This window comes from Erpetoichthys calabaricus, chromosome 12, assembly GCF_900747795.2.
Source record: "Erpetoichthys calabaricus chromosome 12, fErpCal1.3, whole genome shotgun sequence".
In the NCBI taxonomy this organism is placed as follows: Eukaryota; Metazoa; Chordata; class Cladistia; order Polypteriformes; family Polypteridae; genus Erpetoichthys; species Erpetoichthys calabaricus.
In genome coordinates, this window is record NC_041405.2 from 5,862,074 (window position 1) to 5,876,283 (window position 14,210).

A 14,210-nucleotide genomic window follows, 5' to 3' on the forward strand; every position below is an offset into this window, starting at 1 on the left:
TGCACAATAAATTCAGGACTCGAAGATCTTCAAATCAGTGCTTGAAAATGTGAGACTCTCTGATACACGAAAAGATGCTTTCTCGTTGACAAAAAAACGAGTTTTAATCCGTGATGTAACTAACAATCCTACTGTTTACTTGACTGTCTGCTGTTTACACACTATCCAGTGACGTCAGCACACCATAGATATAATAACTTTTGCTGGACGACCCTTGAGATAACATAGCCCTGAGACAACCTGCCCATCTTCCCCTAGTTGATGAAACGTGCTGAAGAGGAAGTTAGCAAGATGACGAAAAAGCCATGAATGATACAGGATGTTCATAAAATTGCATCAATCAGTTTTATGTGAGAGTTGCGACCATTTTGTGGTCTGTCTCATCTCCACTCATTCATACATCTCTTTCTTCCCCTTTTCAGCTTTCGGATCCTTTCCGGAGTACATTGCGAGTGAGTAATGTAAGGAAATCCTTTTTTCTGTCTCTCTCTCTCATTTTTTGTAGTGTTGGTAATTGCAGTCTTTGTTGCCATTAAAGTTTTGTATAGGAGTTGCTTCTTTGTGGACATAACAAGTAATGTAACATTAGAGCACAAGTTTGATAATTGTGAGGAGGTTGTTTCGTCCTTCAGACTTGTTTAACTAGTTTAGTTGCATGGATGGCTTGCACCATTTCTTATTATTAAAGCAAGCAGCAGGTTAGTTATTGCATCGTTAACTGCACCCCCCTCCCCCCGAAGGTCTTTTAATATGTGGTTAAATGTTTAGGTTCTGACTGGTATATCTGATCTATTGTAGTGTTTAAGATGTCAGTCTCTGGAATGGTGAGGCTTGTGTGGTCTTGTAATTTACACTGCGTTGTTGTGACTCTTATTTCTCTCTCCGTCTTCTTTTCTGTGTATAGAAACCTGGCAAGTGGTGTGCAATGCATGTGAGAGTTGCATGGATGATCCTACGGCACCAAGAGAAGATCAAGGTATTGACTTTTAGATGCGCAACCTCCTCAGCTTTACTGTCTCTGAATCCTCAATGGATGCCTGTCAGTGAAAGGCTTAGTCTCCTCCATGGTTACCTCCACTCTTTTTTTTTTTTTTTTTTTTTTTTTTTTCCCATGAACGTTGAGTTAGCCTGGTCGCCAATTAAATAAACGATGACATTTTAGAAATGATTGTGCAAATTTACTTGTTAAATGTCAGCTGCTTGTTTCTTTTGGCATACTTGCTTATGATAGGCAGGCTTGGCAGATGTTACTGCCATTATCTCTATATTTACCTCTGAAACTTTTATTTTTTTAATTTGTTTCTATTGTCTTTTTGATGCAGCTGATGCAAGGAGACCCCCACAAACTGGACTTCCGGAATGACCTCATCACTCGACTTCCTGGCTCTGGGGCACTGGGCTCTCTCTCTAATGCCCATGAGCTAGCTAGGCCAGCGACTCTCTTCTCTGGAAGTGGTGAGTCCTTCAAGTCCGTGTTCTAAGCTGTGTATTTTGTCATGACAGAGGTTTGGGTGTGAACCTCCTTCCTTATACAGAAATTAGGGAGCTGCTTAGAACGACAAACAGGATGCAAGGAATATAAAAGTTGTGCACATGTGGCCACGTTGTTTAGCGTTTCTTCATAAACGTGTCTAGTTCATAATGGTGTCCTGCAGAGCTTATTGTGCACCTTCAGTAATAGCTTTTAACCATTTACACTGCATTCTTAGAAGCAGTACTATATCCCAAATCGAATGAACAACAAATCTTGACAAAAAGATGCAATTCATTGGGAGTCCTGCTGAATTTGAGAAATTACGTTTACAATCTCGGCTTTGATTGTGCAATATGCAGATAGCAAGTACAAAGAAAACGAGCTGGAAATGACAACTTTTGTTTTAACACAGGCCCTGGACATCATGGTTCGTCTCCATTTGTGCCTCCTGCTGGAGCCCCCAACTCCTTCTTGAATGCACCATCACATCTAGGTAGGCACAATTATGTCCACCCTTGCTGTTACTGACCAGTTTAGGTTATGACTATAGATTGGTTTATTTAGATGGGTATTTACTTGCTCTTTTTTCGGTTTTAAAAAACATTTGTTAGCAATTGCACCTTCTAAACTTTTTTGTATCCCCTTTGATGAGGCTATTATCATCGTACCAGTAATGGCGCACTGCACGATAACGTGCATTGAATACACTTTCTTTCTATGTACGTTTAGCATTCGCATGTCTCAGAGGTTGATGCGCTTGCTGCTTCCTGAGCAGCTCTTCTGTTCTCCACCCTAGCGGCCCGTTTCTTCTCTTCTTCCTTCAGCATCTTTTCACGTTAAAACCGATTAAGTCAGTGTTTGTGTTGCAGTTACGTTTTCTTTAATTTTTCACTTAAGCTGGCACTCAAGTCTTCAATCTGCCTCAAGAATGATTTAAGATATGAAGAGGTAGGGGAAGTGACGGGCGAAGGTGGTAGGCAATGAGAATGGTGCCCGTATGCATGTGCCACATGACCGCCCTGCTGGCCACTGCTGAAGGTTGATTCTACAATAAAATAAAAGGGTAATAACCTTGGAGGTCAATCATCACCCCGAAAGCGAACAATAGAGGTCATGTAGTATATGTGTACCAAATTTCAGGTCAATAGTTGAAACGGTTTGTGAGCTACAGGTGATTTAAAATCCTGGACAGACAAACGAACAGTCATGGTAGCGTATTATATATAAAGAAAGGTATTTGTATATGAAAATGAGCTATATAAATATATTTTGTAGTTGGTTCACTTTTTTTTGGGTTGGAGCAACGCAGTGTAAAGTATAATGCTGCATCTTTTTTGAAGGGAGTTTATGTCCACATCAGTAACCAGTGCCAGCACAATTTAAGATAAAGGAACTCCCATCACAAATTCCTCTAAGCATATACAGGTGGGACTGTATACTCCCAGTACTCCTATAAGTCAGATGAATTGACAAATTCTTTCTTTTTGGCAGGAAAAAAAAACTTTTGTTGCATTCACAGCAGAATTTAAGTAGCCTTTTGTGTAGAGAATTAGTTGTTACAATGACATTGTTGCTATTACATTAAAAAAAAAAAAAAAGTAAAATAAAAAATAAGCCAAGTGACTTTCACACAAAAAGTAATTTGACACTCAACTGTGTTTGTTACCAGATTTAAACTTTAGTAATAATAATTAAGTATATTTATATAGCACTTTTTTCACTATTCAAAGCACTTTACATAGAAAGTGGGTAAACAATGTGCAGCATCCACTTGGACAATGTGTGGGCAACCGTTCACCAGTACCCTCACCACACATTAGCTCTTACGTGATGAAAGGTTGAGAGAGAGAGAGCTAATAAGTGATAGGGGATGATCAGGGTGCCTGATTGGATGAGCCAGGATTTTGGGATACACCTTACTCTATTTCAAAAGATGCCCAGGGATCTTTCATAACCACAGAGAGTTAGGACCTTGGTTTTATGTCTAATCAAAAAGCAGTGGCTTTGGGATCCAGACACAGACAACAGGGTGTAAGTGCCCCCTGCTGTCCTCGCCAACATCTCTTGCAGAAACAGCCCAAGCTTTTACCTAAATGGTCTACCATCCAAATACTGGATGGGCACAAACATGCTTAGCTTCAAGGGGATTACTGGTTCTGAAGTGCATGTGGTATGGCTGCCTTCAAATATTAAAGGATACGTTTGTTCTTTCTCAAATTGAAGTTATTTCTTCACAAACATAGTATATATGCATTTCCCACATAACATTGCGTTCTAAAGTTTAAATGTTTTCTATAAATTAAAAAAAAATCTTGCCTGCCCTGGTGCTTACAATCTAAGGTGTGTGGCATAAAGGAAAAGCTTAAACACCAAATGTGTCCATTTTTCAAGCCAAGACAGCTATCAAGTATCAATCCTCACGTTCAGTGTTTCCAACGCATGTTTGTGATAGCAAAATGGATCTGGAAATTATTGCATATTCCTGATACTATTTTTCTCGTGAAAGGGATACATTTTCTATTCTCTGGTGCAAATTGTCACATAAATACTGAAGTAAATCAAAACAAAACAGACCACGTGGCACAAAGGGTTTACTGTGATTTGCGCTTTTGAGATGGAAACCACCTCCCAGATGGAGGTGAAAGGTTGTTGTGCAGGAAGACTTAAACGCTGAGCTGTTGCGCACAGCTAGTCTTCTTTTTAAAATGGCTGAATCTCATAATATTGATGTTTTGTGTTAAAACATCACATGTATAAACTATTTTACAGTGTGTGTTTGTGATAACAAGACATGGCTCAATAATTGACAACTGTCTTGCCTTGAAAAATGGACGTATTTGTTAAGTTTTTAAGATTTTCCTCCATGCTACATAGCCTCCAATATAACATGCCAGTGTGGGCAAGTTTATTTTCCTTTAAATTAAAAAAAAAAAAAAATCCTAACACTTTAAAGGATAGATCAGTATTTTTCATCTTCCTGTTTTGTTTTGCTGGTTATTTGCATTTTTATTAACAAAACACAGCCTTATAATTTCATATTTTCCTCATAATAGCAGCATCACTTTTGCTGAATTTTTGTCCGTGGCAAAATTGTGTTCTTTGCCTTATAGCACCAAAAAAAGTAACCTGGCCTCGTTTCAGGTTTGTGTTGTGCCATCAAATCAAAAAAAAAACAAACCCATGTGCCACTTTTGATTCCATCCATCCATCCATTTTCCAACCCGCTGAATCCGAACACAGGGTCACGGGGGTCTGCTGGAGCCAATCCCAGCCAACACAGGGCACAAGGCAGGAACCAATCCCGGGCAGGGGGCCAACCCACCGCAGCACTTTTGATTCCAGGATTATTTATTTATTTTATTTAAGTGGAGACAGAATACTCATATTGGTTATAACATAGCAACAGCATAAAAAGTAAAAAGTGCTGTATTGATAGTTTCGCTTTTTTCAAAATCAACATTTTTGTAACTACTTGTTGATTTTAATAATGCTGTGTTTTTATGGTCTTGAAAATCATTCTTAACACCATAAGGAGGTTCAGTTAATGTATAGATAAAGTTGGGCACTATAGCTTAAAAAAGAAAATCTTATTTTGTACGATAGCAGTCAATGGCAATTAGTAACTCTAAATGGACCCCCTTTATGAGAGTGAATGTGTGCAGCAGTGGACACTGAAATGGACTGTTGTGAGCCTGATGCTACCAGGATAACCTCTGGCCTGCGAGTGGGGTTGGGTATTCTAGCACAGGGGTTGCCAAGTCCGGTCCTGGAGGACCACCGTGGCTGCAGGTTTTCATTCTAACCCTTGTTTTTAATAATGCCCCGTTTGTGCTGCTAATTAACATCTTGTGAATTCATTTTAATTGCTTTAAGATTTGCTCTCCTGTATTTCTTCATCGTTCCTCTGAATTGCTTCATCTTTCCTTAAATGGCACCCAAACAGAAATGAAATAATTAACTATTTTTGTGCTTAAAAATCTTAAAAAAAAAAAAAAAATAAAAAAAATTTACATACAGTTCATACGGTCTGGAATGGATTAATTGTATTTACATACAATCTTATTGGGAAATTATGTTTGGGTCGCGTCCAGAGTTTTGGAACGAATTACGGTTGTGACCAGAGGTACTACTGTATACCCGAAAACCCAGTATAATGGCCCACCTGTCTACCATCATAAACCTACTACTGGTCCGAGTAACGGTCTACTCATACCTGTTATGCTACTCTCTAAATCTTGCATCTGCTGCTGTAGAGACATGTTTGTGAAAGGCCGATACACCACTCTGCTGTCATAACCTGGCGGACTGGAATACCCCATATTAGACTACGCACGTAATGCACTGCTGTCTGGTTATGCCACCTAAGCAAGTCACGCTTTTGTTTTTTTTTTTCTGGTTGGTTTCAAGAAGAAAACAGAAAGGATTTCAGTTGTACGAGGTCCGACACAAAAAAAATGAAACTAACCTCTATAGCTCTGGAATCAAGAATGGGAGGGGAGAAACAAAAGGATGGTTCTAGAACATGTTCTAACTTGTCACAGTGAGAAAAGGCTCAAGTCGATCTCTTCACTCAGTATGAGTGGACGCGTGTTCAAATATGGATGTTTTGCCGCCTTTTGGAAAATGTCAAGCGTACAACAGCGAAAACCGAGTTAACATCAAGTTTCTTGTGAAATTGAAGAAATCCCTGGCAAAAACCTTTCAGTTATTGACCGAGGCTTACGGTGAAGAGTGCGTGTCTCTTGCACACATTTTTGAATGGCACAATTCAGTGCCGTAAGATACCCCTTTTTTTGTCGGTAGAGGATGTGAAATAAAAAATGACGGAGATCCTCAACGGCCTTTCAGAAAATGATCTTCAGAATTGTTTTGAAGGTTGGCAGCATTGCATGCAGCTGTGTGTCATCTCAGAAGGGAACTATTTTGAAGGTGATCGCAGTTAATTTTCTTAATTTGTTAAATACTTATAGACACAGCCTTTTTTTTTTTGTGATGGACCTCCTGTTTTAGCACAAGAGCGAGAACAGATGCTTCGTGTGTGTAGACAAGCAGGCAACAAGAGCTTTTGCCCTTCTACTCCATGGGCGGTTTTGCTCCTCTCTGAACTCACCTTCGGACATCTGCGTTACGGTGTGACAGGTGTACTGTCCCAGTCAAACTCCAACCTGTCACTGTCCCCAGAGTGGGTTGCACCGTACCTGAGGGAGTTTGGCCACTTGAGCCCCTCAGGGACATTCATCGTAAGACTGTGAAAATCTTGTGAAATGTGCATTGCTTCAGGCACTAACAACTGTGTGGAATCTTACTACTCAAAGGTGCAGTTTTTGGCATTAGGTCTTTACAGTGGATGGTAGAAAATGATGAAAACTGTGAGACTGAAAGTAATTATAACTTGTTCTATGGTATCAGGAGGAGTACAGGCTCTGCAGTTATTTTTGAGTAAATAGTTTGTTTGATTAAAAGTTAAAACATGTAAGATGACCAGGTGTGTACAACATAAAGAAATGTTGTAAAATAGAATTCTGGTCTTTTTAGTTTGTGAGCACTCTTGGAGACTACTCACTTTTCTTTGTGGGCTTACTAACTTTCTGTTGTGTTGAATTTGTGTCCTCCACTCGCAGATCCATTTGGACGTCCTTCTGCCTTCCCTCCGCTTGGAGCCCTAAGTAATGGAGCTTTTGGTGGCCTGGGCAGTCCAACTCTGGGTGAGCAACATCTTTCTTCAGAATAACGTGTCGCCTCTCAATTTGTACGTCTTCCTCTAACTCGCTGTCTCTTCTTTCTCTACCTGTGGACCTTTTTTTTGTAACTTGTCAGTTGGGTTTGCCAGGCGTTGTTTTGTCTCCATTCATAATGTCTTTTTTTCAGTGTGTTTTCTGGATAACTTCTAATGGTAATTTAGACTTTCAGCTCTTCTTTCTACACTTTTTTTTTTTATTTATTGATTTTGCCATTGTTTTTACAGCTGCAGCCAGTTCAATGTTTGCACACAAAGAAAGTCCCGGGGGAGCGCCTGGTTTTGGAAGTCCCCACGACCCTTGGAATCGGCTTCATCGTACCCCACCATCTTTCCCTACTGCCCCAACATGGCCTAAAGGTGGGGAAGGAGAGCGGAATTCCCACGAAAAGGAAAGAGACAGGGAACAGCGTGAGAGGGAACGGGAGCGCGAGAGAGAACGGGAAAGCGAGAAGAGAGAGATTCCTCTCATTAAGGACGAGAAGGAGAGGTAAGTTGAGGCTTTCATAATATGTAAAGAAATTACAATGTAAATTAAGAATGTTTAGGTGAAGACATTGTGTAAAACACCAACACTATATACATTCACCAGCCGCTTTATTAAGTACACCTTGCTAGTACCAGGTTGGACCCTCTTTTTGCCTTAAGAACTGTTGTAATTCTTCATGGCATAGATTCAACAAGGTACTGGAAACATTCCTCAGGGATTTTGGTCCATATTGACAAGATTGCTGCACATCCATAATGTGAATCTCCCGTTTCCACCACTTCCCAATGGTGCTCTATTGGATTGAGATCTGGCAACTGTGGAGGCCATTGGAGTGGAGTGAACTCGTTGCCATGTTCAAGAAACCAGTCGGAGATGGTTTGAGCTTTGTGACATCACACTATTATGCTGGTGGAAGTAGCCATCAGAAGATGGGGGACGTTGCGGTCATAAAGGGATGGACATCGTGAACAATAACACTCTGGTAGCTTGAAGCTTAATACTAAGGGGCCTAAAGTGAGCCAAGAAAATATCCCCCACGCCTTTACACCACCACCGGCCTGAACCATTAATATAAGGCGAGATGGGTCCCTGCTGGTGACTCCAAATTCTGACCCTACCATCCGAATGTCGCAGCAGAAATTGAGACTCATTAGACCAGGTGACATTTTTCACTCTATTGTCCAATTTTGGTGAACCCGTGTGAATTGTAGCCCGCTCTTAGCTGACAGGAGTGGTACCCAGTGTGGTCTCCTGCTGCTGTAGCCCATCTGTCTCAAGGTTCGAGTTGTTGTGCGTTGAGAGATGCTTTTCTGCATGCCTTGATTGTAATGAGCGCTTACTTGAGTTACTGGTACCTTTCTATCAGCTCAAACAAGTCTGGCCATTCTCCTCAAACCTCTGGCAACAACAAGGCATTGTCACCCAGAGAACTGCCTCTCACTGGATATTTTCCCTTTTTCATACCATTCTCTCTAAACCCTAGAGGTGGTTGTGTGTGATAATGCTAAAGGATGAGCAGTTTCTGAAATATTCAGACCAGTCTGTCTGTCATCAACCGCCATGGCACGTTCAAATTCACTGTTCTTCCCCATTCTGATGCTCTGTTTGAACTTCAGCAGGCCGTCTTGACAATTTCTTCATACCTAAATGCAAGTTCCTGCCATGTGATTGGCTGATTAGATATTTGTGCTAACAAGCAGTTGAACAGGTGTACCCAATAAAGTGACCGGTGAGTGTAATATGTGTATTGTAAGATGCTCATGTACACGTAACAAAAAGTGCAGTAAGGACGTGGTCGATATGGTGTTATAATAAGAACCTCATCTCAGGTGCTGTGAGGTCGTACGTCATGTTTTACCCTTTGTGCGCACAGGTTTGCTTACAGACACCAAAGGCATTGAGCTATGTCATTGAATGACTTGTGTGGTCCAGTGTGTTGTACAGGTAGTTACTTCCTTGTACATCTAGCTGAGACGATGACTGTCTGCAGACCTTTCTTTACCAGGTAAAGTTCAGAAAATGAATGTATGATGAATAGATATCTTTTACAATTAAAATCACTTCGCTTATGAATGTTTGTGAAGGGTTCCTGTGGAATTAAGTTATTACTCGCAAGAAGTGCCTTTCGTGAACATGAGAAGTTGAATCTATTTGGACTGTAATTTATCTTAATAGTGATAAAGGTTTGACTTTTATGTACTGAACAAATGCTTTGGAGGACAAATAAGTTTACCTTTTTTTATTAATCTCTCTCTTTTAAAGGGATGGAGTCTATGGTCGGCACCCTGTGAGAATGTCCCCATTGATTTCAACACAAAAGTGTTCCACCTCCTCTTCTATTAGCCACAGTAACGGGCATGGCCCCAGTGAGGATGAACCACGAGCAGGACGCGAGTCTAGGGATCGCAGTCGAGAGCACAGCCGGGATCGGGTGGTAGGAGGGCCTCTGCCATCTCATCCCAGCCACAGAGAGAGGGAAAGCAGCCGGGACAGACCACAGTCGTCATCGTCTTGTGAGCCATCCAACAGTAAGGACTCTCCTTTTGAGCACAAGGATCAGTTGCAGAGCTCCCAGCTTCAGCAGCAGAAGCCTTCCTCCCTGCCAAGCAGCTCGGCTGGCGGTGGTCTCACAACCTCTACCTCGAATGCAAACACTGAGGACAAACGCAGCCCTGGGCTTGGAAAGGAGGCCAGCAAGCCATTATTGTTAGGTACAGCAACCTCTGCACCCCCGCTTAGGGAAAGTGGGAGACCTGGACCTTCAGTGTCTGTGGGTTCAGCCAGTGGAGGTGATCGGGAACGCAAGCCGACCCCTGACTTGCACCTGCACCCTAAGAAGGGAGAAGCAAGCATGCCAACTGCACTCATTAAAGTGAAGGAGGAGCGCAAGGAAGAGCCAGAATCGATACCCATTCCCATCCCCAGCTCACAGCCACAGCACCACCCAGCACCGCTAGCCTTCGAGAGGCCTAACAGTCGGAGCAGCAGTAGTCATCACAGTAGCAGCAGTGGCAGCAGCAGCAATCATCATACTCCTCATCTTCATCCGAATTTGCACCCTCTGCCTGCTTCAGCAGGGAGCAGTGGCGGCCCTTCTCCGATGAGTGCCGCTGCCGCAGCAGCAGCAGCCGCCGCTGCCATGGGTTTGACAGTTAACCCAGCAATAGGCAGCCATCCCAGCTCTCATCCTGGACACCCTTTGAACTCCCTGACAATGCTGGAGCGCAGCAGAGCCCTAGGGGGCTATCTTGGAGTTGCGGGCCCTGCAGTGGTCCCTCCACAGCCCCCGGCAGAGCGTTTCGCCCACCACTCGGCAATGGCATTTCAGTGGGATCTGTGGCGTGAGCCTTATCGCAATGCAGAGGCGTTACATCATCATCACCAGCAGCAACAAGCTGTGGCTCAGCAGCGGCGAGAGGCCCTGGCTCTAAGGTCAGACCCACAGCTGGCACGTTACTTTGCTAATCGCTTCTATGAACCAGAGCGGGAGTTTGCAGGACTAGTTGAGAGGCATCAGGCTCATCACCCGCACCCATTGCACCACAACCCCCACGAGCGGGGTCCCGCCAGCACTGCTGTGATTGGCAGCAGCCTATTGGACGAGCATGAGCGTGCCCACATCCTCCGTGAGGACTATGAGAGGGCCCGATTCTACGGGGTGCACTCGCCGGCTTCAGCAGCTGTAGCATCCTCTGCCACTGCTGCTGCGGCAGCCGCAGCGGCAGCAGCTGCCTTGGACCCCCACCAGCACCCTCACCTGCCTCATGCTGCCCTGCTGACCCCCACTACCGCCTTGTTTGCACGACTGGGCCCCAGCTTACACCATCACCACCCGCATGCTCATCAAAACGGACTGCTGAGCAAAACCCCGCCTACTATAATAGGGTCACTAGGGGGTGGCCCTCCACCTCTCATTCCTTCTGGAGCTGGGGGGCCCCCGAGGAACACTGGATCACCTCGGAGTCGAGCTGGGGCAGACCTCTCGGTGCTCTACAGCAGTCACAAAGACCGGGACTCCAGATAATAATAGTGATGATTCAGACGCTGAGCCCGCAGGAAGTGGATAAAGAACACTTGAAGTCGCCAACACCCACCCTTTTTCCTGTGTTGCACCCATCAATCAATCATTATTCTATTTGTTGTTTATTATTAATATTATCATTAATAAATATATTCAGACTTTTTTATTTTATTACTTTTTTTTGATATTCTGGGTGCGGAGGGGGGCTGGAAATAATCCCCCTACCCATCCTAACTGTAACTAGGAATTTAAAAGACTGTTTTCTCTGAACTGTGAGAGTGATTTTTCAGGGACTAGGAGATCGGGGGGTGGCTGGGCTTGTGGGGGGCGGGGTGGGGTGATGGGGGTCATTGAATTGTAAGGTGAAGACCCCTTTAAGAGTTAAGACAGTGAGACATGACGTATGTCGCTGTACATATTTATAAATTACTTATAACCTGCTGTGGGACGTTTCAATGTGTGGGATGGGGCTGGGGAATAAAAAGCAAAGAGAAGCAAGAGACTGAACTCAATGATTGAAACAAAAAAGTATATGAATATTTTGTACATTTTTAAGGTATGGGATGTGATATTTTTAAGCAATGTTTGTTTTTATTTTTTATCCCTTGCCCTGTTTTAAACCCTATCCCTCCACCCCCAAGCCCTCAATTCTGGATTTTATTGTAATTTTTTTTCTTTTTCACGTTCTGGCTTATTATTATTATAATTATTATAATTATTATTATAATTATTACTGTTGTTTGTTTTTGTTACAGTTAATTTCCTATTAAGAAAACAAAAACAGCCATTATTTACAATGCTGAGATTGTGACATACTGTGTTGGCGTAAGTTAGGGTGCATTGTGATAGCAAGAGCTTGGCACTGAAAAATTAGAAAGGACTAGCTGAAGGAACCAGCTTTTCGGGGAAAACTTGTCGTTTGGAAATTCAACATCGGTAAACACAATCCACGATGAGACAAAAAGATGTACTGTTAGACAAAAGCTGAGATCCTAGGAGACAATGGAATTGTTATCCAAAGTAATTGTGGTTTTAGGTGTGATTCTGCTTTGTGAGTGTGGATGGTAATACCTTCAGCTCACTCCTGCTGCATGATGGGAATTGTAGTCCTTGTGTCTGTGCTGCTCTTTAAGTTGCCCCCTATTATTACCACTCTTATTGATACAACATATAGCCTGTGTTTTTAAGTTGGACCAACGGCAGTTAATCCTTTTTTGCGTGGTTAGAAAACAGACAGACAAATGGCTTAAAATCTTCTGACCTTGCCTTCTCTCTTATTTCGTCTTGCACCACTCACCCATTAACCACTTTCCTCCCCCACTCCCTTTATTACAAATAAAAGTACATGTTAAAAGGTTCATCCAAGCTGCAACAGCCTTCTTTTAGATATAAATAATACTTCTCCTCAAGGGGAAATTAAGACTTTACAGAAGCTCCAATTATCTAACTAACAACCACCTCCTTGGACACTCACAAGAACCTCTGTGTTGGTAAATGATAATAGAAGTTCTGTCTAATAACCGGCATGTAGGTGAGAGAAAGATGGATCAGATTGTGGCCTCATTGGCCCAGTTGTGCCTCAGGTTTTCATTTAAAAGCATCTTTAATATTTAAATTAAAGCAGGTCCAGCTTGCTGTGTCCACATATGGAGCATGATGCATGCTGATGGACATTTATCGTCCTTTCCAAAGTCCAGTGATTGATATCACCACGTTGTAATTGTAGATTCTGACGGATTCATCCTTGGTGAGTAAGTTCTTTCTGTTGCTCTGTCCCAATTTGAAGAGAGAGGAATATAAGCCTTAAGTTGCATCACCCCTGTGAGCTCCTTAGGTGGATAACATTGGTGAATTTTGGCAGCCAGCATTTTAAAATCTGGATTACAGATTTTAGATTTTATTGTAATGTGCTCCCTTTTGCACCATTGGTCATTCATACCGATGTCCACTCACCTCCTGCCCATGTTCTATTCCGTCTGATCATATCAGATGAAATCTGTCCAGCATTTAAATACCCTCTGGAATGATTGAGTAGTTTGTGCCAGCTCCCTGCAGTACAGTGATCCCCCGCCTATCGCGGAAGTTACGTTCCAGACCCATTGGCGATAGGTGAAAATCCACGATATAGAAAGACCATATAAATGTTTTTCTTTATAATTTAAGCCTTAAAATACCCTTCCCACACGCTTTAAACACATAAACTTATTAAAACACACTTTGTAAACACATGTGAATGTCGGGCTAAGGATATGAGGAACATTTCTCTGTTATAAACAGATCTTGGCAGGGAGACCAGGGAGACGAAGCTTGATCTTCTCAGAAGACGGGCAGGGAGATGAGGCTTGATCTTCTTGGAAGACAATTTGACATCCCGTGAGAGAGATTTTAACGTCACACAAGACAAGGCAGTGAGACAGAAGGACAGCTGCTGTACAGGCTTTGAAATGATCAACGCGCAGAGCGACAAGCAGAACAGGCATCTTGGCAGAAGCAGCACAAAGCCAGTAGCTGATCCGTCCACTTCTGCTTCGCGTGTATTCAGCTCCCCCACCCCCACTTCACAATGTGAGCTGGAGAGACGTGAAATGGCAAGAGCATAGTGCACCTCCAGTGGGGTTGAACAAAGCAATTGAGACCAGATCATCTCAAAGAGACAATTTGACGACACGCAAGAATAGACATTAACAACCTTAGGAAGCAAAACCCGTGGGACGGTGACTTTTGCACGTCACGCTCTACTTACAATTTTAAACAAGTTCATGGACATCTAACCTTGCAGTTGTTAATTCTTTTGGCAGACACACTTCAGGTGCTCCCAGCTCATAAAACAACAAGCAGAACACGCAGCTTGCCAGCACTGATGTGAGCACTGCTCCTTAGCGTGCGTTCAGCCCTCACACCCCTCACCAACCCCCCCCCCTCCTCCTCCTCCTCCAGAACGCTAGCGGCCGAAACATGAAGTGGCAACAGGACAGCTGCTGTGCAGGCT

General features: G+C 42.9%; 1 protein-coding gene across 1 annotated transcript in view; it reads left to right on the forward strand.

Moving 5' to 3' along the window:
• fbrs (fibrosin) overlaps window positions 1–11,951 on the forward strand; it is a 78,035-nt gene extending 66,084 nt beyond the window's left edge. The window contains exons 13-19 of the mRNA XM_051934890.1: window positions 423–452; window positions 905–976; window positions 1,323–1,455; window positions 1,887–1,967; window positions 7,096–7,179; window positions 7,440–7,701; window positions 9,463–11,951. Of these exons, the coding sequence (XP_051790850.1) occupies window positions 423–452; window positions 905–976; window positions 1,323–1,455; window positions 1,887–1,967; window positions 7,096–7,179; window positions 7,440–7,701; window positions 9,463–11,224 (2,424 nt within the window). The 3' untranslated portion in view covers window positions 11,225–11,951. The remainder of the gene's footprint in view (window positions 1–422; window positions 453–904; window positions 977–1,322; window positions 1,456–1,886; window positions 1,968–7,095; window positions 7,180–7,439; window positions 7,702–9,462) is intronic.
• Window positions 11,952–14,210: the final 2,259 nt, after the last annotated feature.